General features: G+C 47.8%; 1 protein-coding gene and 1 non-coding gene across 3 annotated transcripts; one reads left to right on the top strand and one right to left on the bottom strand.

Annotated features, from left to right (window-relative positions):
* Positions 1 to 8,712: 8,712 nt before the first annotated feature.
* On the bottom strand, positions 8,713 to 8,786 carry TRNAE-UUC. The gene has a single exon. It is a non-coding gene; the product is annotated as a tRNA-Glu (tRNA).
* A 3,966-nt stretch (positions 8,787 to 12,752) lies between these two features.
* Positions 12,753 to 17,161, top strand: TMEM86A (transmembrane protein 86A). 2 transcript variants are annotated; one of them, XM_044943497.2, is made up of 4 exons: positions 12,753 to 12,924; positions 13,711 to 13,854; positions 15,036 to 15,300; positions 15,664 to 17,161. In XM_044943497.2, the coding sequence occupies exons 1-4, from the start codon at positions 12,904 to 12,906 to the stop codon at positions 16,098 to 16,100; spliced, it is 867 nt and encodes a 288-aa protein (XP_044799432.1). In that variant the 5' UTR covers positions 12,753 to 12,903; the 3' UTR covers positions 16,101 to 17,161. The 2 variants fall into 2 exon arrangements, with proteins under 2 accessions (XP_044799432.1, XP_006056138.1); XM_006056076.4 differs by lacking the exon at positions 13,711 to 13,854 and having other exon boundaries at positions 12,758 to 12,924.
* Positions 17,162 to 20,216: the final 3,055 nt, after the last annotated feature.

Here is a 20,216-nt window from a genome sequence, read left to right as displayed (position 1 = left end):
CTCTTACAGACGCAAGGTAGAACTGGGTTACAGGTCCTGAAGGCTGCTGGATGTGAACATGGACTTTACTGGCCATGAAGTGTGACTGGACCTGAGGGAAGAGATAGGGGAAGCTCTGATTTAGCGAGCTGAATGTTAGCTAACTCCCCCCTCCCAACTTCTTCCTCCAACAGTGCTCATCTCTGCTGCAGCAAAGACAGAACAGATTTTTAGAACCAACTGGACCTGGTGTCTAAGCCAGGCTCTGCCACTTCCTTGCTGTGTGACTGTGGCCTAGCAATTTCACCTCTCTGTGCCTAAGCTGCTTATTTTCATTCATTCATTTCATTCAATCAGTCAATTACATATTTATTAAAGAATATTTATTGAGAACTTACTAGGTACTAGAATTTTGTGGTGAACAAGACGAGGTCCCTTATCTGCAAGAGCTTCCATTCTAGCAGGTATGACAGGGTGTTTGGGAGACAGAAAAAAACAAGAAAACTAATAGATAATGTCATGGGAAAGGTAGTAGATGCTATAAAAGACAAGAAAACTAGTAAAAGAATAGAGTGACCAGGCGTGCTTCTTATATGTAGGAGATGGTAATCCCCACTTCACAGGATTGTTATAAAAATTCTGTATGATATAACATACAAAATACTTAGCACTGTACCTGGGACAGAGTAGTAATAATGGTAACAGTTACCGAGTCCTTATTATGTGCTAGATATCATTCCAGGTACTATAGATATATTAACTCATATAATCACTTCATTTTATAGATGTGCAAACAGGCACAGGTAGGTTGAATTACTTGTTCAAGGTCAGGAGGTTAACAGATGATAGAATTAGGACTTGAACTCTAACATTCTGGCCTCAGAGCCTATGATTTTAATTGATTTGCTAAATGTTAGTGCGGAGAAGGCAATGGCACCCCACTCCAGTACTCTTGCCTGGAAAATCCCATGGACAGAGGAGCCTGGTGTGCTGCGGTCCATGGGGTTGCTAGGAGTCAGACACGACTGAGTGACTTCACTTTCACTTCTCACTTTCATGCATTGGAGAAGGAAATGGCAACCCACTCCAGTGTTCTTGCCTGGAGAATCCCAGGGACGGGGGAGCCTGGTGGGCTGCCATCTATGGGGTGGCACAGAGTCGGCTGAAGCGACTTAGCAGCAGCAACTGTAACCAAATGCCATAGACTGTGTGGCTTACAGAGTAGACATTTATTTTCTCATAGTTGTAGGGGTTCAAAATCTGAGATCAAAATGCCAGATTGGTCAAGTTCTGATAAGGGCTCTCTACCTGGCCTTCTGATTGCTCTCTTCTAGCTGTTATATCAGTGGTGGGCAGAAAGATAGAGGGAGAGGCCGAGGGCAATGTCTCTTCTTATATGGGCACTAATTCCGTCAAGAGAGTCTCACCCACATGACTTCATTTAACCCTAATTACCTCCCGAAAGCCCTATTTCCATGTACCATCATATTGGGGGTCAGGGCTTTAATATTTGAATTTGAAGAGAGACACAATTCAGTCACTAGCAAAGAGGATTGGAGAAGGCAATGGCAACTCACTCCAGCACTCTTGCCTGGAAAATCCCATGGATGGAGGAGCCTGGTAGGCCACAGTCCATGGGGTCGCTAACAACTGGACATGACTGAGTGACTTCACTTTCACTTTTCACTTTCATGCATTGGAGAAAGAAATGGCAACCTACTCCAGTGTTCTTGCCTGGAGAATCCCAGGGACGGGGGAGCCTGGTGGGCTGCCGTCTATGGGGTCGCACAGAGTCGGACACGACTGAAGCAACTTAGCAGCAGCAGCAGCAGCAGCAGCAAAGAGGATGGATAGAACCTATGGAACTTACTGCCAGAATCTGCACCCACAAGGCTTCCGTGGACAAGAATCAATAAGGACTAAACATAGTAGGAAAAATGCCAAGTCCTGAATTTAGATACAAAAAAATTACAAAGTCAAAGGATGGAAAAAGGTATTTCTAGGTAATTAACTAGAAGATTAACCCAAGCTGGTGGGATAAGATGGTCATCAAAAAAGTTGACTCTTCTCTGGTCAGATGTAGGCCTTCCTGGGACAACATTCTATCTGGGCATCCCCCACAACACAGTTCTAAGGTGCTTTGAAGCTTTAGTGTGTGGTCTCCTAGCCCCTGCCACCTAAAAACAAATCCTGCCATCCGCAACCCACTTTCCCAGATTGTTTTTTCAAACAGGCTGTCATATTGGTATTCACGAACTTTATGGAGCACTGATACATTAAATTTTTAGCGACTATATGTTATCTAACATGCCACAGTATGCTAGGTCTTTGTATAGATAATGAATAGTGGTTATCAAAAAGTTAAAAAAAAACATGAAAATAAAAATTTAAGTTGAGAAAATTAAAATTGAGAACAAGTCTAGGATTATTTTAAGTGGTACAAAACCATGTTCAGGGCAACTTACAGAACCTTAAGAAACAGTTTGAGAGCAACTGCTTTACTGTATAATTGCCTCCATTTTTTCAGCCCCTTAAGTGACTTGTTACCAGTGGGCTTTTCATACTGTGGCCACAAAACCCAGTCCTTCTATTTCTCCCTCTTCATCATTTTTAGCTCTCCTCCCTCAGTGGCTATATGGCATGTCTAATCAGACAGTCATTCATTCATTTGCCAAATATTTATTGAGCAGCTACTATGTGCCAGGCTCTGTGTTAAACATTGGTGATATGATATGACCAGAAACAGGCATGGTCTCATCTCTTAGGAAACTTCTAATCTGGTAGGGGGAAAGTTAATCAAATAGTCTCATTTAATTGTGCCCATAATTATAAATTGAGATGACAGCTATAAAAGAACAAATTGATGTAGGCACCATGGGAACAGATACCAAAGGCAGTTCAGTCACCTTTACCAGTAAATTTACTTAATTAAGTTAAGGAAGTCATAAGGAGTTAATTATGACAGATCAATACAATACCTTATGAAAAACAGTTTATCATCTTGAGTAAACAACCCAGTTTCATACAAAAAACATCTTAATAAAAGTAATTTCTTTAAAAAATATTTATGGGGTAAATGTTTTTAGTCAGCAATCCTTGAAACCATGAAAACCAACCTGTCATATTACAGGGAAGTTCTTTGCCTCTTAGCAAACAAATTTAGAAGCTCAACTTTATAATGACAGGCTATAAGTTAACATAGATTTAACATAAATTTTATGATAATGATATGTAAATATTCTCTAGTCTTTAAATTATCTATCCAAGATGTAAGGCCGGCTGAAAACTTTGTCTCCAAGCAGCTGTGTCAACAGTCATCTTATTCTTTTCAAGATTCCTCATTAAATGGGAAATTAAAGTTTGTGGCCTCTGGCTTCAGATATAATTTCTGGCCAATGTTAATTAAAGAATTCTGGGAGATTTATCATTTCTGTTTCCTTGTACGTGACCTAAGTCAAGTCTCTTAGCCTCTCTGAGCCTTAAGTTACTCATGGAGACAATAATAGTGCCTATATAAAAAAGATACTATAAGAATTAAAAAATATATAGGGAATTCTCTGGCAGTCCACTGGTTAGGCTTCTGCACTTGCGCTGCAAGGGGCATGGTTTCAGTCCCTGGTCAGGGAACTGAGATCCCACAAACTATGTGGGGCAGCCAAAAAAAAAACACCCCAACAATAAATAAACAAATAAACTGAATTATTATATAAATATAAATAACTTAGTTCAGTGCAGTTCAGTCACTCAGTCGTGTCTGACTCTTTGTGACCCCATGGACTACAGCAAACCAGGCTTCCCTGTCCATTATCAACTCCCAGAGCTTGCTCAAACTCAAGTCCATCGAGTCACTGATGCCATCCAACCGTGTCATCCCCTGTCATCCCCTTCTCCTCCTGCCTTCAGTCTTTTCTAGAATCAGGGTCTTTTCCAATGAGTCAGGTCATTGCATCAGGTGGCGAAAAGTATTGGAGCTTCAGCTTCAGCATCAGTCCTTCCGATGAATATTCAGGACTGATTTCCTTTAGGTTGGACTGGTTGGATCTCATTTCAGTCCAAGGCACTCTCAAGAGTCTTCTCTGACACCACAGTTCAAAAGCACCTATATACATATACAATAAATATAAAATATTATATAATTCAGTTTATTTATTGTTTTTTTTCCCCTGTATATATACAGGGAAAGTATCCAATACAGTGTCTGGCATATAGCAAACACTAAAAACATTTGTTATTATTGATTAAAAAAAAATTTTTTTTTGTTGTTATTAATATAGGAAGTAGATCTTCTAGGAAATTAATTAAACAGAAATGTGATCTTTATATCAGGCTTAAGTGAAGAATTTATATGCTTATTTCCCAGCTGAACTACTGTGCTTCATAGTCATCAAAAAAGGAAAAAGGTTTGTTTGGGGAGTAATTTTGGCATTACTAAATGCTGGAGAGATGTTTATGAATCATAAATATAATACTTTGCTTTGGCTTAATCATCTTACTTCTAAGAAATTTTCCTAAGAAAATAATCAAAGATGTGGGTAAAGATTTGTGTGGAGTACTGTGTGATTCATTACAGCATCATTTGTACTAGCGAAAAATCTACATATTCAGCAATATGGGAAAATTAAATTATAATGAATTTATAGTTTAAACTTAAAATATGCATGTCAAACAATTGGAAGGAAATATACCAAAACATTCAGCTGGGATTATCTCTGGACTGTGACATTATAGGTGATTCTTATTATTTATACTCTTCTATATTTTCCATGTTTTTCATAATGAATATGTTACTTTCACAGTCAAAAGAGGTTCTTTGTAATAGCCTCATAGACAAATTTGCTCCACTTCCCATCCAGTTAGGAGGAAACGCTGGGAAGGTCCCGCCAGCCCTTGCTGTCCCTGCTCAATTTTCTGGTCTTGGAGACCTAGGGAAGAGGTGTGGAGTGGAGGTGGGAGGCTGAGGTTGTGGTCACTGCATCAGCTTGTCCTGATGGATTGTGAGTGCCACAAGGATAGGAAAGGTCTGTTTGTTCATATCTGTGACACAGATCTAGCCTGGCCCATCGTAAGTGGTTGATAAATACCAGATTCATGAATGAATGACTGTATCTCAGCGAAGTAACTAGACGCAGAGTCCAGTGAAAGGAGTTCATCTGTTTGGGAAGATGCAGTCTTTGAGAGGAGGAGATTGGAGGGTCTGCTCTGGACGGTTAGCCTAAGGGAGCCGAGGTTGAGGACAGAACTACTCATTCAGTGTCCTGAGGCTTGATGAGTGGGATCTTTTAGGTTTTTGTTTGTTTCTCAAAATCTTCCTCCTGCTTAACCCCCAGCCACTTCACTTTTCTTGCTTCTGCTTCCTCATACTAACTTACTTTTAATAGCGGAAGGAGCCACCCAAATGCACAAGCCAGAAAGCTTAGGGTCTGGATGGAGGGAGCCTGTTGGGTGGTGGGAGGAGGGACTGAGGCTGTTGGTGAGACAGCTGAACTTGGATGGCCTCAACACAAGGAGTGACTGAAACACCTGGACTCTACAGAGTTTGGGATGCTAGACTCTCGGGTGTTGGTGGTCCTCTAATTCCACATATCTCACCAAAGTTAGGTATCCCTCCTAGGCATCCCTGCATTGAACCCCATCAGGAGAGCCTTGATTTGGTAGTTTCACAGTTAGAGAAATCCACTTATGTCTAAGGTCAGTGATGTCCCTGTCAATAGACAAAGGAAAGGAAAGAAGGGTAAGAACCCAGATGTGTCTGGCCTCAAGCCCAGAAGCCAAACAAAGAGCCCAGAATGTCCTTAGGGATACCAACCCACAAGTTATCTCAAGACAGCATTAAAATTTATTCCTAATGGAGGGTCTGGAAAGGTAAGTTTTGCTAAAAATCTTTGTCCTTTTCCTAAAGGCTCCAGGAGCAGACCATGAATCATGGGCTATATCAGCTACCCCAGGGCTCACAGTTCAGGTGGAGTCAAGCAGGAGAGAGGCATTCTGGAACCAGTGTCTTCAGAGGATGGGTTACACTGGGATTTGGTCCACCTAGGTTGACTCCTGTAAGCAGACAGGGCAGGAGAGACCTTCAGGAATGCCCTGGGCTGGAGTTGAGGGAGTGGAACACGCAGTGAGGAATGAAGATGTGTCATTGTCTTCTGTCTTCAAAGTTTCTGAACTACTCCAATAAGGAAGCAGAACCACCATCTGTCACCTGTTCTGGAAGGAGGGAGCCAAACCACAAATACCATAGATCATCTATGTGAACATATGCTTCTCTGGGTGTGTCTGTCTCTTCCCCATGAGTATACTGGAGGTGTCAGAAACATCTTTGACATGACTGTTGACCTGTGTGTTTGTCTCCTTCCCAGTTCTCCTCTTTTTTTCTTTATCCTGAAATATGACCTTTAGGGCTTGGTCTAGTCCCCCTTCTCTCCTTCCTCAAGATCTCCCTGGCTAATTGCTTCCATATAGTCTTCAGACTGGCTTTGGCTTCCAAGTCTCTATCTGTCTTTTCACCTTGTGTTCTGAGCTCCAGATTTGTAACTGAGTCCTCCCAAACGCCTCTACTTGGCAAACACATTCAGCTCACTTTTGACAATGCGCCAAGACACTCCCCCTGCATTGCTATAGGAACATCTAAACTTATCACACCCTCCTTAATATTTATTCATCATTGTCTGATTTTCCTCCCCAGATGTCCAAGTGGGGCAGGGATTGGATGGGGCGGGGTGGCTTTGAGAGTTGTTTAGAAGTGTGCTGGGGATCTGAAACAGTCATGGAGAAATTAGCTGAGATCCAGCAGTAGGTGAGGAATCAGGTAAACAGGCAGATGGTGGCTGCAGCCATGAAATTAAAAGACGCTTACTCCTTGGAAGGAAAGTTAGGACCAACCTAGATAGCATATTCAAAAGCAGAGACATTACTTTGCCAACAAAGGTCCGTCTAGTTAATGCTATGGTTTTTCCAGTGGTCACGTATGGATGTGAGAGTTGGACTATAAAGAAAGCTGAGCGCCGAAGAATTGATGCTTCTGAACTGTAGTATTGGAGAAGACTCTTGAGCGTCCCTTGGACTGCAAGGAGAGCCAACCAGTCCATCCTAAAGGAGATCAGTCCTGGGTGTTCATTGGAAGGACTGATGTTGAAGCTGAAACTCCAATACTTTGGCCACCTGATGCGAAGAGCTGACTCATTTGAAAAGACTCTGATGCTGCGAAAGATTGAGGGCAGGAGGAGAAGGGGACGACAGAGGATAAAATGTTGGATGGCATCACCGACTCAATGGACATGGGTTTGGATGGACTCTGGGAGTTGATGATGGACAGGGAGGCCGGGTGTGCTGCAGTTCATGGAGTTGCAAAGAGTCGGACATGACTGAGTGACTGATCTGAACTGAACTGAAACAGGTTAGAGCTGCATTACAATGCCAAGTGGGGCAAACCAAGTGAGTAGAGAATATCCCAGGGCAAAACTATGGTGATCAAAGATGGAGAAGGCTACTGGTGAGAAAAAGCCCCAAAAGAGGAAGAAAGGCAAGCCCAGACTAATGATCAGTCACCATTTCTGTGTATCCTCCATGTATCTGGTGTGTGAGAACAGAAAACAATCATAGAAATAGAAGACATAGGAATAGAAGCCAACTGGCTTCTTGTCGTCTGTTAGGTCAAGTCCAAACTGGCTGGCAGAACATTCAGATCCTTTCTGACCTGGCTCCTTCTTACTTCTCCAGGTTCACCTTTTCTACTCCCCAGCCCTCCCCAAGATGATAGGTATTTCCCAGAATTCAGTGTGTCTCTTGTGCTTCTATGTACACATGCAATTCCCTCTGTCTTATGTTGAGCAAAAAAAAAAAAAGCACAATATGAGAGTTGTGAGTTAAGTTTTATTTGGGGAAAATGAAGACTATAGCCTGGGAGACAGTGTTTGAGACAGATCTGAAGAACTGCTTCAAAAATGTGTGGCAGGGGACAGTATTATATATGATTTTAGTGAAGGGGGATACGTGCATATATTGGGCAGAGGGTTGCTGCTAGTCATGAGAAATTTACTGCTAGTCACGAGGAGCAGATACCTCTGTTAATGAGTTTAGTGCTTTTCTAGATATGAGAAGATGCAGGAAATTAGGGTCATAAAATCTCCTGAAAATATCTAACTATCTGAAGGCCTGTTCTGCTAGTTTTTTCCAGAGCACAGAGGGCCTCATTCCTGGTTTCCTCCCTGATCTCCTTTCACAGCGTGTTAAAGGTCAGAGACTGCAGTGGCTAGTGGCCTTGTAGAGGTAGAAAACAAGTGATAATTTTTAGTTGGCACCTAGAACATCGGTGTCTACTCAGTGAAGACCAGCTCATCTCTGCAGATTTAGCCTCAGCTTTCTTAACTCCTCAAGGCATGCTAAAAGATTATTTTAGATGTCTTTTTGATGTCAGGACTTCCCTGCTGGCTCAGACAGTAAAGCGTCTGTCTACAATGCGGGAGACCCAGGTTTGATCCCTGGGTCGGGAAGATCCCCTGGAGAAGGAAATGGCAATCCACTCCAGTACTATTGCCTGGAAAATCTCATGGACAGAGGAGCCTGGTAGGCTACAGTCCATGGTGTCACAAAGAGTTGGACACAACCTTCATACGTCAATTATTTAAATTGCCACGCCCCTTTAATTGTTGTTTACTTGCCTGCCTGAACTGAACTCCATGACAGAACCTATATTTATTTTTCTTTTGGTTGCACTGCCCGGTATGTGGGATCTTATTTCCTGGAACAGGGATTGAACCTGGGCCCTCAGCAGTGAAAGTGCAGAGTCCTAACCACTGGACCACCAGGGAGTTCCTAGAACCTATATCTTACAGAAGGTTTTAAACCCCAGCATCTAACATAGTGGCTAGGACATACTTAGTGCACAATAAACATTTGTTGAATGAATGGATGAACATGCTCAAACTTTGATAGGGGAGACAAGCAAACAAAAAGAAAATTACCAAGTTGTGTGAAATAGGTAGTTTTGGGTACAGAGAGGACGGGATGTCTAATTTCAGGAAGCCCTATCCCATTTTCTGCCTGTTATACTATGTAATCAACATAAAAACACTACACAGTACATACAGTTGCATTTTTGAAACAAGTAAGAAATCTTATTCATAGGAATGAAATTAGATAAGCTCTTTCCTTAGGGGAAGGAGGCAGTGCCTCTGCTTCATTGATGACTGTTATCAATCAGGTTGCTGATTCAAGAATATAACTTACGAGATGGCAGAGATGTGGGCAGGGTTAAGGAAACTAGTCAGAGCTGAACAGCAACAACTAGCCACAAATCAGTTAGGGTTGAAGACTAGCAATAGCGGCAAGCTGTTGCCAACCCTAGGGGTCCAGGGTGGAAGCCTGGAGTTGTAGCCATGGAAGAGCACAGTCACTATTGGAAATTCAGTCTCACTCAGCAGACTAGTGGTGGGTGGAGGGGGACCTCAACCATGTTCTCTTCCAACCACAGATCTGCCTCTGCCTCTTATTAGCTGAGCACAGAAGCCAGAACACAAGTGAACCCTAGTGATACAGTTCATAGAGGTCAACCTCCAGGGGCAAGGTAGAGAAGGACCAAGAAAGGATCTGGGTGGTAGAAGGGCAAACAAAATAATCAACACAGAGGGGAGATGCCCCTGCTTTGTGGACGACCTATATAATTGATGACTCCCCTGGTGGCTCAGACGATAAGGCATCTGTCTACAATGCGGGAGACCCGGGTTCAAGCCCTGGGTTGGGAAGATCCCCTGGAGAAGGAAATGGCAGTCCACTCCAGTACTATTGCCTGGAAAATCCCATGGACAGAGGAGCCTGGTAGGCTACAGTCAATGGGGTCACAAAGAGTTGGACATGACTGAGCGACTTCACTTTCACTTTATATAATTGATTCTTGCCTATTCAGTAATCAGACATTGATACAGCCCTGTGGATTGCAATTCTAGGCCTCATGTTTTATCAATTTGTTGTGCTTAGTTGCAAAGTCATGTCTGACTTTTTGCGACCCCATGGACTGTAGCCTGCCAGGCTCCCCTGTCCATGGGGATTCTCCAGGCAAGAATACTGGAGTGGGTTGCCATGCCCTCCTCCAGGGGATCTTCCCAACCCAGGGATCAAACCCAGGTCTTGCACATTGCAGGTGGATTCTTGCCATCTGAGCCACCAAGGGAAGTCAAAGGTGTTGATATATTCAAGTTTATTACAATCTGTGCCACCTAATTAGTAGGTCTGGGGTGGGACAAGGGTATCTATGTTTTTAAAAAGCTTCCCAAGTAATTTTGATAGTTGTTGAGAACCACTGTGATAGTCCTTTCATTTTTATGGATAGGAAACTAACATCCAGAGAAATGAAAAATACCCTAACTTGGCCACTCTCTGAGAATTATCCCTTAGGTGACATTAAAGGGTTTAGGTCAAAAGCTGACACATTTGCACATATCTTCTGGCCCAATTTTACCGATAAGAAAACAAAAGTGGAGTGATGTGCCTGTTTATATGACTAGTAAGTCACAGAGGAGGAAGGGCTAGTACTGTGTTTGTAACTTTTAATCCAATGTTCATTCCAAGCAGCACACGTGGTAAGAGTGTTTGTGTGTGTGTGTGTGTGTGTGTGTGTGTGTGTGTGTGTGTGTGCGTGCGAGAGAAAGCAGCTGGCAGCAGCAATTCTGGTCTCCCATTCTGGTTAGGTGAGTTTCCCCACAGCTCCTGACTAGAAGGAAAGTAGAACAAGAGGAGTTCATACCACTGGGACTCTGTAGAAAGAGCTGGAGGGGATAGGGGAAGAGTGAGAGTGAGCCTCAGCCCTAGTTCTTGCCAACTCTCACCTTTATTTCCCTGGCTCTGAATCTCTGTCAATTCTTTCATTAGAAGAGGGCTGCTCCTGGCTTTGAGAGAGTGTCATGTGGACCACACTGGCTTTAGGGAAAGTAGGCAGGGTCCAAAAAAAATAAAAGAGGCCTATTGCGGGAGGGGCTTACAGGAGATCTCAGTCTGTGGGCTTCTCCCCAGCCAGCACAAGGAAGAATTAAGTATTATGGTGTCACTATTCCATGATGCTGAAAATTCCTTTATGGCTGCTAATTAGAGATAAGTAGGGCTGGTTACTCCACCCCAGTTCCCAAAGGCTGACACACAGCTACTTCCCTCTTTGTTGTTGTAGTTCAGTCACTAAGTCGTGTCCGACTCTTTGCCACCCCTTGGACTGCAGCACACCAGGCTTCCCTGTCCTTCACTATCTCCTGGAGTTTGCAGCCGATCAAAGACCACTGGGACATCCTCTAAGATGTTTCTGAAATCTGCAATTAATGCTGATATTACACAGACTAAAGGTACATGGACACATTTGAAACCAAGCATGTTCAGAATCATGGGAATTACATGAGAGAAGTGGGAGGCAGTCAAATGGACTGGGACTTAGTCCCAGTTTTACCACTCCAGGAAGAGCTGTAGATTTAAATTTCCTGACACCAGCAGCCCCTGCCCTTCCCTATCCTACACATGTTGGGCTTGGGAGGAACATTGGAGATCATCCACTCATATATGAAGAAATCAAGATCAGATGGGGGATATGATTCACCCAACCACACAGCATGGAAGTGGGAAGACTGGGACCATTTGATTGCCTCCCACTTCTCTCATCTAATTCCCAGGATTCGGAAGGCGCTTGGCTCCAAATGTGCTTGTGTACCTTTAGTTTGTGTTCTTTCAGCATTAATCTGCTTAAGTTGCATTTTTGACAGAGTTCGTTCATACTCCTTTGGGTCCTTAAGTATGCTCAGGTCTGCCTGTCTGCCTGCCTGCCACATCATTACTGGTGTGTTCTTATGGGTGTTAAGGTGTCTCTGCGTTGTTAGAGATGTGTGTCTAAGGGTGATTGAGTAACTGTGGTTGTTGTGGGTCTATAGGCTGCTGCATGCCTATATATGTGTCTCTCTTTTCACCTTGAAGGATATATGTGCATCTGGGCCTGTCAGTTTTGTGTCTATGTATTTGTTTGGTGCTTAAGGGTAATTGTGATCCTGTATGTGTTTGTGCATATGTATGGGTCTCTGCGGGGGCTTCCCCAATGGCTCAGTGGATAAAGCATATGCCTGTAATGCAGGCGAGACAGGAGACGCTGGTTCCATTCCTGGGTTCGGAAGATCCCCTGGAGAAGGGCATGACAACCCACTCCAGTATTCTTGCCTGGAGAATCCCATGGATAAAGGAGCCTGGAGCGCTACAGTCCAAAGGGTCACAGAGAGCCGGACACAACTGTGAGACACACACACACACGGGTCTATGGATTGCTATATGTCTCTTTTTATGTTAAAAAGTTGTATGTCTACGCACTATCGTGTGTCCATTTCGATGTGTATTTATGTACAGTGAAGGTTGTGGGTCTAACCAAATGTGTCCATGTGGACTGCATGTTTAAAGGCTGAAGGGAATCTGTCTTTGCATTTTACCTCGGTTTATGAGAAAAATGTGTGTAGCCCTGTGTCCGGGACAGGAAAGTGTCTCTTAGCCAACCTCTGTCGTTCCTCAACGCCTGGGGTCACAGTTAGGTTCCAGGAGGCCTTGGCACGGACTCCTAGAGGGGCGCGGCCTGAAGAGCCTCTCTCTCTGGGGCAGTAAAGATGGGGTATAGGAGGGTGGGGGTGGGGTGGGAGGATGGGGGTGGGGTGGGGGTGGGGTAGGGGAGGGGCGGGGCCTCTCCCGACTCGCCGGCCCCCCTCCTGCTCTGCGCCCCCGCCCCGGCCGACTCCAGCCCTCTCATTGGCTGTGTCTGCCGTGACGTCACGGGGATCGCAGACAGAAGCTCCGGCGCCCGGCGCGCGGGAGGTATCGTCGGTCACCGGGGCTTCGTTACTTCGTCGCCTCCTCACCTGCGGCGCGTCCCGGGCCGCTGCCTCCCGGAGCCGGGTGCCAGCCGCCGCCGCCACCGCCATGGTGTCCCCGGTCACTGTGGTGAGTGTGTGAGCGAGCGAGCCAGTGTCCGGCGCGGCCGGAGCCCACCGGCCTGGGGACTGAGCTGCGGCAGGCCAAGCCGCGGGCGGGGGGGCGGGGTGGGGACGAGGAAAGGCAGGGATCCTGCGACCGCCCGCGTCCCCCCGGCGGGAGGCGGCGCGGTCACGGCCCCCCGCATCCCAGACTCTGGCGCCCCTCCTCCGCGCGCCCCTGCCGGTCCGCGGGAGGGAGGAAAACAGCGGGCACGTGACTCGGAAGCGTGACTTTGTTGATCTCCGTGTGTCTGGCGCGGGTCGGCCGGGTGGCCCGCCTGAGAGAGGAAGGGGACGGCAGCGGGCCGCCGGCTCTGCGTGGGCAGACCGCAGAGAAGAGGGGGAGAGCGGGAGCGGGGCTGGGACCTCCTGGGAGTCTTTTTCCCAATTTGTTCCCTCCCTTTTCTCATCTTTACAACAAGTCTCGGGCAGTGTAGGTCACGCCTCTGAGTCTAGGCAGCCTGGATCACGCGCAGAGGGGAAAAGGGGTCGTTCTCTATTGACACCCCTTGTTCAGACTTTCTCACCTGAACTCTTGTCTCTTCTCCGCCCCTCCCCTACTCCTAGCGCTGGGTGCTCCAAGACTGTCAAAGCCTCCCCAGCTACTACTGCTGTTTCTTCTTCTAGGGAATAGGGAGCCTGGGGGAGGGCTGTGGAGTAGATGCTTCCAAGGGCTGGCATGTGAGGCTGGGGAGATCTGGGGACTGTGAGGATAAGCTATCTCCTCCTCTGCCTGTGTCCCTGCCCTGACCAGCCTGCATTAGGGAAATCTCCGCAGGAAGGAACTCTGTCATCTCTTCTCACTGCTCTCACCCCTGGCAGAGCAAGGGCAGGCTTAGCCCCTGGATCCACATCTGCCTCTTCCCAGCCTCCTTCATCACAGTCTGTTCAGTGCCAGGTAACCACGGCCTGGAGGTCTGAGAGTCTGAGTGTGTACGCGTAGCCCTGTGCTGGGCAGCTCACTGGGCCAGAGACCTGTCTCTTGGGCAGAGCATGAGTATACCGGGAACGTCAGCTTCTTGCATCACTCTCTGAGCCCCAGTACCAAATGTCCAAGAAAAACAGCTTCAGGGCATCTGAGTCAGAATATTTGCAGCAGCTCCCTCCCTGAGCTTGCAGAGTGCCTGCATGGCCTGGGAAACAACCCTTCTTAAAGCTGCCCTCCCCCCTAATCCGGCTGAGACCCAGTCAGCTGCTCTAACTTCCCCCTCTCAGTTCCTCATCTCCTCCAAGCCTGACTGCTGGCTTCAGATCAAAAGCTGGTGAGAGAACCCTGCCTCCTCTTCCTGCCTCTCTTTCTGATGTGCCTGAAGTTGCTCTTGTTTTTTGGGAAATGAGATTGACTGACACCTTCTCCAACCCCCCAACCCCTGAGATTGCTGGTATTTCAGGGACAGTTTTCTTGCTCCCCATTCATGGGTGCATTTCTCTAGGCAGCATCCCTGTCTCCTCTCCTTGTCCTTGATGGTACCTTTAGGCTAGGGCAGCTAGAGTGGAGGCTGAATTGTAGGCTGGCTGAGAAGAGAGCCAGTGGGAGCTGAGATGGTTGACAGTGCTCATTCTCACGCATTCCTGGCACTCACCTGGTGTTGCCGGGCCCGTGTCCTGGCCCCACTGCTGAGGATCACAAGTTGGCCAGCTGTGGTATCTCTATGGTTTGCTGCTGACTCCACTCTATTCCAGACAGCTGGAGATTGATGCTGCCAGAGAGAGGCTGAGGGGGCTTTGTAGGGGGAGAAGGAGGGGGCGGAAAGGGAGAAGCCTTGGGCTGCAGGATGGGACACTATCCCAAAGTCTGCTTTCTGCCCAGTGACTATTTTGGTCCTGCCCCAGGGCCAAGAATGGGAAGTGAGTAGCAGGCTCAATGGAGCCCTTTGTCTTCCTAATCATTTAAGCCTCAAGTTAATGACCGGCTCTTTCACACTGGCTGTTTGGGGCAGGTCACACTGGGTTTGTGTCAGTCCTCCCTGCTTTGGAGGTGGGCCTGTCTTGGGGTGAATGCCTGGGCTGAGGGTCCTGCTCTGAGCCCCCCTCTGGGCTCCCATGCTCTGAATGCTGCCTTTGTCCCATGTCTTCCAGGTGAAGAGTGAGGGACCCAAGCTGGTGCCCTTCTTCAAGGCTACCTGTGTGTATTTCGTGCTCTGGCTGCCCTCGTCCAGCCCATCATGGGTCAGCGCCCTCATCAAGTGCCTGCCAATCTTCTGCCTCTGGCTCTTCCTCCTGGCCCATGGCCTGGGATTCCTGCTGACCCATCCCAGTGCCACCCGCATCTTCGTGGGGCTCGTCTTCTCCGCCATAGGCGACGCCTTCCTCATCTGGCAGGACCAGGGTTACTTTGTCCACGGTCAGTCATCACAGTTGCCACCTGGGAGGAATCTTGGGCTAGAGGACCCTGGGGAGGGTCCAAGGATTTAGGAAAGATAATTTTTTTTAAAACAAGAACATAGGGAATTAAAGGGGTTCTGAGGCCAAAGACTGTTGGGGCCCCTGTTGGCAAACGACCTTGCCAGTGATACGGTGATCGGTTCTGGAGTACCACAGGAGAGTTTGGAAGTATCTTTGCCTTCGTGGATTTCTTCCCACCCCTGTTACTCCCCCGTGAGAGCTCCTGGGTTATTCCAAGCACTCCACTCCTACCCCTACCTCCTGTTACTCGTTTCTCACCTGAGCTTGCCTTCAACATCCCATCATCCCCTCTCACTCCCAGGTGTGCTGATGTTTGCCGTGACCCACATGCTCTACGCCTCGGCCTTTGGCATGCGGCCATTGGGTCTTCGGACAGGTCTGCTGATGGTAATATTGTCAGGCCTGAGCTATGCCTTCCTCTACCCAAACCTCACAGGTGCCTTCACCTACCTAGTGGGGGTCTATGTGGCCATTATCGGCTTCATGGGCTGGCGAGCAATGGCGGGGCTACAGCTGGTCGGGGCAGCCTGGCGCTGGACTGAGCTAGCGGCGGGCACTGGCGCACTGCTATTTATTGTCTCAGACCTGACCATCGCTCTCGACAAGTTCTGCTTCCCTGTGCCCTACTCGCGGGCATTCATCATGTCCACCTACTACGCCGCCCAGATGCTCATCGCCCTGTCAGCTGTTGAGAGCCGGGAGCCAGTGGAGGACTACCGACTGAGCAAGGCCAAATGAGGGTCAGGTTCTGGTCACCTCTCTCTTCTCCTGGGACTGGAGTCCAGAACCTGGGAGTCTGCCAGAGCTGGCTTGAGATGACCACAGTACCAACCTGGGGCAGCAGGTACCACCTGTGAAATGTGCAAGTTTGAGGGATAAGCAGAAAAAAGATTCTTCTAGCAAAGCTAGTGGTCCAGGACCATGCTGAGAACTAAAAAAAGCCAGCCTAATGCTCCTCGCCAGAGCCAGGATCTTCCCACCTCTACCCCATCTGGACTGTCAGAGCCCCTCTGGAGGGCTGTGGTGCTCAGCCTTTTGACCTCCCCCACTTCTACTAGATGAAAGAGTCTGACTCACCCACTTCCACTCTTTCTGATTTACACGGAGTTGAGTGAGGAGGGGAAGAGTCTGTGCTGAGATGTCCAGGGCTTGAAGCACCTTTCACAGGCCCCTAGGTGGAAAGACTGGATGAGGGTGGAGTCTCCCTTTCCTGCATCTATCCTTGTTACTTGAACAATCTTAATGTCTAAGTGTTGGGTGGGAAGGTGGAGGGGTGTCTGTCCAGGTAGGCAAGACTGGGGACTATTTTGGCCTCGGGAGTTCTGCGTACCAAGGATTCAAGTTGGTCCCATCTCTCAAAGGGCATCCGGAGCTCAGGCCCCGCACCACTACCCTCAGACCCTATCCCCAGGGCTAGGGTGAACCATGCCAAAGGAAGGGGCCAGCCTGTGTGTTTGTGTGTGTGAGTCTTGTTTGTATGGTCTATCTTCCAGCCTGCCTATGTCTTACTTTGCCAGCTGTCTCTGACCTGCTGTGTGTCAAAGTCTTACAGGGAGAGGGCCTCAGGGAGCTGCTGAGGGGTTGCTGAGCCTGGCTCAGAGAGCTGGGCCACCCCCCACATACACACCCACTCTCAGTTCCTTCCTCTTTGCCCCTGCTGCACTGGGAGCAAGAGGAAGGGGCTCCAATTACACTCTAGGGTCATAAGACCCAAGGCACATTCAATGCAAGGGGAACAAGGATGGGACTACTCCATCCTGTTGCTCACGTGAAAAAAAAATAAAAAAAATAAAACAAGAGTCACTGGCTGCCCTGCTTGTCTGCCTGCGTGGCACGTGCCTGTCCTGGAGAGGTGGGGGTGGGGGCATGGCACCAGGGGCCCTGGATGTCCTCACAGCACGGGTCACAGTCTTGTCCAATGCATGTTGGCGTCAGGCTGGCTCCCTGGCTCTGGTGACACTGTGCTGGTTGGAGTAGGCCTCACTTTCTGGTCGCGTGTGTGGGTGAGGATGTAGTTCAGGAGGATGGGGGATGGGTAGTAGTTGCCACCATCCAAACTTGTCCTTAATGCCCTCCCCTATGTACAGGTGCCCCGCATCTCATTACTTGGTGTCCTCTTCTGCTACCCACCTCCTCCCCTCCCCAGCCCATTCTTGCTACCTGCTCCAGAATAATCTAGATTCCCTTCATGCTTCTCCTCCTCCCTGGAGTCTGGGCTCAGCTGAACAGCTGGGAGGAATGAGATTAGATTGTATGATTCATGCTTTAGATGTGAAGCTCTGGCAGAATAACGTGTCACCTGACTCCAGAAGCATTTTCATCTTAATGGGCAGCTCCCTGACCCAGAGTAAAAAGGGAAGTCATGGATGGTAATGAGTACTCCATCAGTAGAGGGGTTGTACAATTGTGGGGATGTGGTAGACTCAAGCCCCGTATGGGTGTTGAATGAATCAGTAATTTTCAAACTAGCATCTGTACAGAGATTAGTGTTGGGAGCTGAAAGTGAGTCACTCAGTCGCATCTGACTCTCTGCGACCCCATGGACTATACAATCCATGGAATTCTCCAGGCCAGAATGCTGGAGTGGGTAGCCTTTCTCTTCTCCAGGGGATCTTCCCAACCCAGGGATTGAACTCAGGTTCTCCCACATTGCAGGCCAATTCTTTACCAGCTGAACCACCAGGGAAGCCCTGCTGGTGGGAACTAGCAAAAGAATAAAGTAGAGGAGGGAGGTTCAAAGACCCCCATCCTTGTTTCAAGTCCAGTATCTTAAAATTTTTTTAAGGAAGAGTTTGCTGCTGTCAAACATAGTGAGGTGGATGACCAATCCCTTCTAGGTTTCAGATTCTCTAATTCTTAAAGAGTAGGAATATGCATGAGTGTGTGCTCAGTCGCTGAGTTGTGTCCGACTCTTTGCAACCCCCTGGGTGTAACACACAATGCTCCACTGTCCATGGGATTTTCCAGGCAAGAATACTGGAGTGGGTTGCCATTTCCTTCTCCAGAGGATCTTCTTGACCCAGGGATCGAACCTGTGTCTCTTGTATTGGCAAGTGCATTCTTCACCACTCAGCCACCTGAGATGCCCAGATAGTAGGAACCCTGGACACTAAAAAGGCAAGGTCTTGATCCATTTAAATCCCAGAACTGAAGACATACCTACTTGTAGTAAAGAAATGGGAAGGGCAGGCTGGGGAGGAAGTTGAAAACTTCCTGCTAAGCCCTGAGGGGAGGGCAAGGTACAGTGCAGTTGTGGAGGAGGGGAAGGCAGGGCAAGGCCCAGCCAAAAGGGGACTGGTCACCCCCCATGTGGGTGGGTTTGGAGCAGGCTCTCAGGGGTTGGGCTTCTGAGTATCCGCATCCCACTCCCAAGTCCCATTTCCTTGGTCCCTGGTGCACACCATGGTCAGGAATATACGCAAAGGCACACTCACTCAGTGTATTGTCCCATCCCTTCAGTGAATGTTTATGTTGACAAACACCACAGAGCATACAGGGCCACCCTCACTGGGACCACACAGAGGACAGGCCAAGAAGCCCCACATCACAACATCCTCCTGATGCCTGGGCTGGGCTGGAGCTCACAAAAGGTACTTTGATTTCTTCTGCAGACTCTCTGACAGATGCTAGAACTGACTTGGCATTTTTGTCGGAAAGAGCAAAGAAAGTATTTGTCAGTGTGAATGACCCTAGGGACAAGGGAGCCTCCAAACTCCTGGACTTTGAGTCACTATGCAGAAACCAGGGGCTGGACCCTGCCTAGGATCCTCAGTCCTTCCCAGCTGCAGTCTGCCAAGGTCAGCCGAGCGTGTGGGGCCAAGAGCTGCCAGTTATTCATTTAATGTATGCCACGCAGTGTGCCAGGCACTTCTATGCACTATCTCATTTAATCCTCATAACAGCCTTAAGAATTAGATGAGAAAACAAGCTTAGAGTGGCTTGCCAAGGTCACATGGCTGATTAGTGTTAGAGCCAGGGCCTTGTGCCCATGTGCTTACAACCAGAATTAAGTTGTCAGGGATCTGTCTAGCTGTGGAATGAGAGCTGGATGTCTCCCACGGTGCCCTCCCTGGCCTGGTTCTGTTCCACAGTTCAGCAGCCACTGTGGAGGCATCATCTCAGTGCCAGGCACTTAGCTGAGTACTTGAGAGACAGCAACAGGACATGGTCCTTTCCCCAGAGACAGACATCTGTAACAGGACAGTTACAGTCTGTAACCATGGAGACTGTGGATGCCAATACATGCCACGGAAACTTCAGAGAGTGGCAGAAGAGGAGGCTGGAGAGGTAGGTGGTGGGGGGGTGAGTTTAAAGGATCATGACAAAGCTAGGAGGCTTAAAGCAAAGGGGGAAGAGCAAGGTAGGTCATCTTTGCATTTAGAGAGTTCATGCAACTAGCTATCTAGCTGTGAAGACAGTAGAATGTGTAGGAAATAAAGCATTTCCCCTGCCTGTGCACACATGAGCAGAAACATGGCACACCTGTGTGCAGAGGGAGGGCCTCCCTCCTATCATTTCTCCCTCGTGTGCTTCTGTCATGTCTGACTTTGCGACACCATGGACTGTATAGCCCACCAGGCTCCTCTGTCCATGGGATTCTCCAAGCTAGAAGACTGGAATGGGTTGCCATGCTCTCCTCCAGGGGATCTTCCCAAACCAGGGATCGAACCCTCCTCTCCTGCAGTGGCAGACAGGTTCTTTACCACTAGTACCACCTGGGGGGAAGCCTTTATTCCCTTCAGCACCTCCTGTCTATCCTTATCCTGGACCAGTATAGTTTTGTCTTGGTTGCACATCAAAATATATTGAAATTTTTGTCAATATAAAAGATTCCTTTTAGAACCCTTCCAGAGA

The sequence above is a fragment of the Bubalus bubalis genome, chromosome 5 (assembly GCF_019923935.1).
Source record: "Bubalus bubalis isolate 160015118507 breed Murrah chromosome 5, NDDB_SH_1, whole genome shotgun sequence".
In the NCBI taxonomy this organism is placed as follows: domain Eukaryota; kingdom Metazoa; phylum Chordata; class Mammalia; order Artiodactyla; family Bovidae; genus Bubalus; species Bubalus bubalis.
The sequence above is the reverse complement of the archived record's forward strand: the minus strand, read 5'-3'. Positions and strand labels throughout refer to the sequence as shown.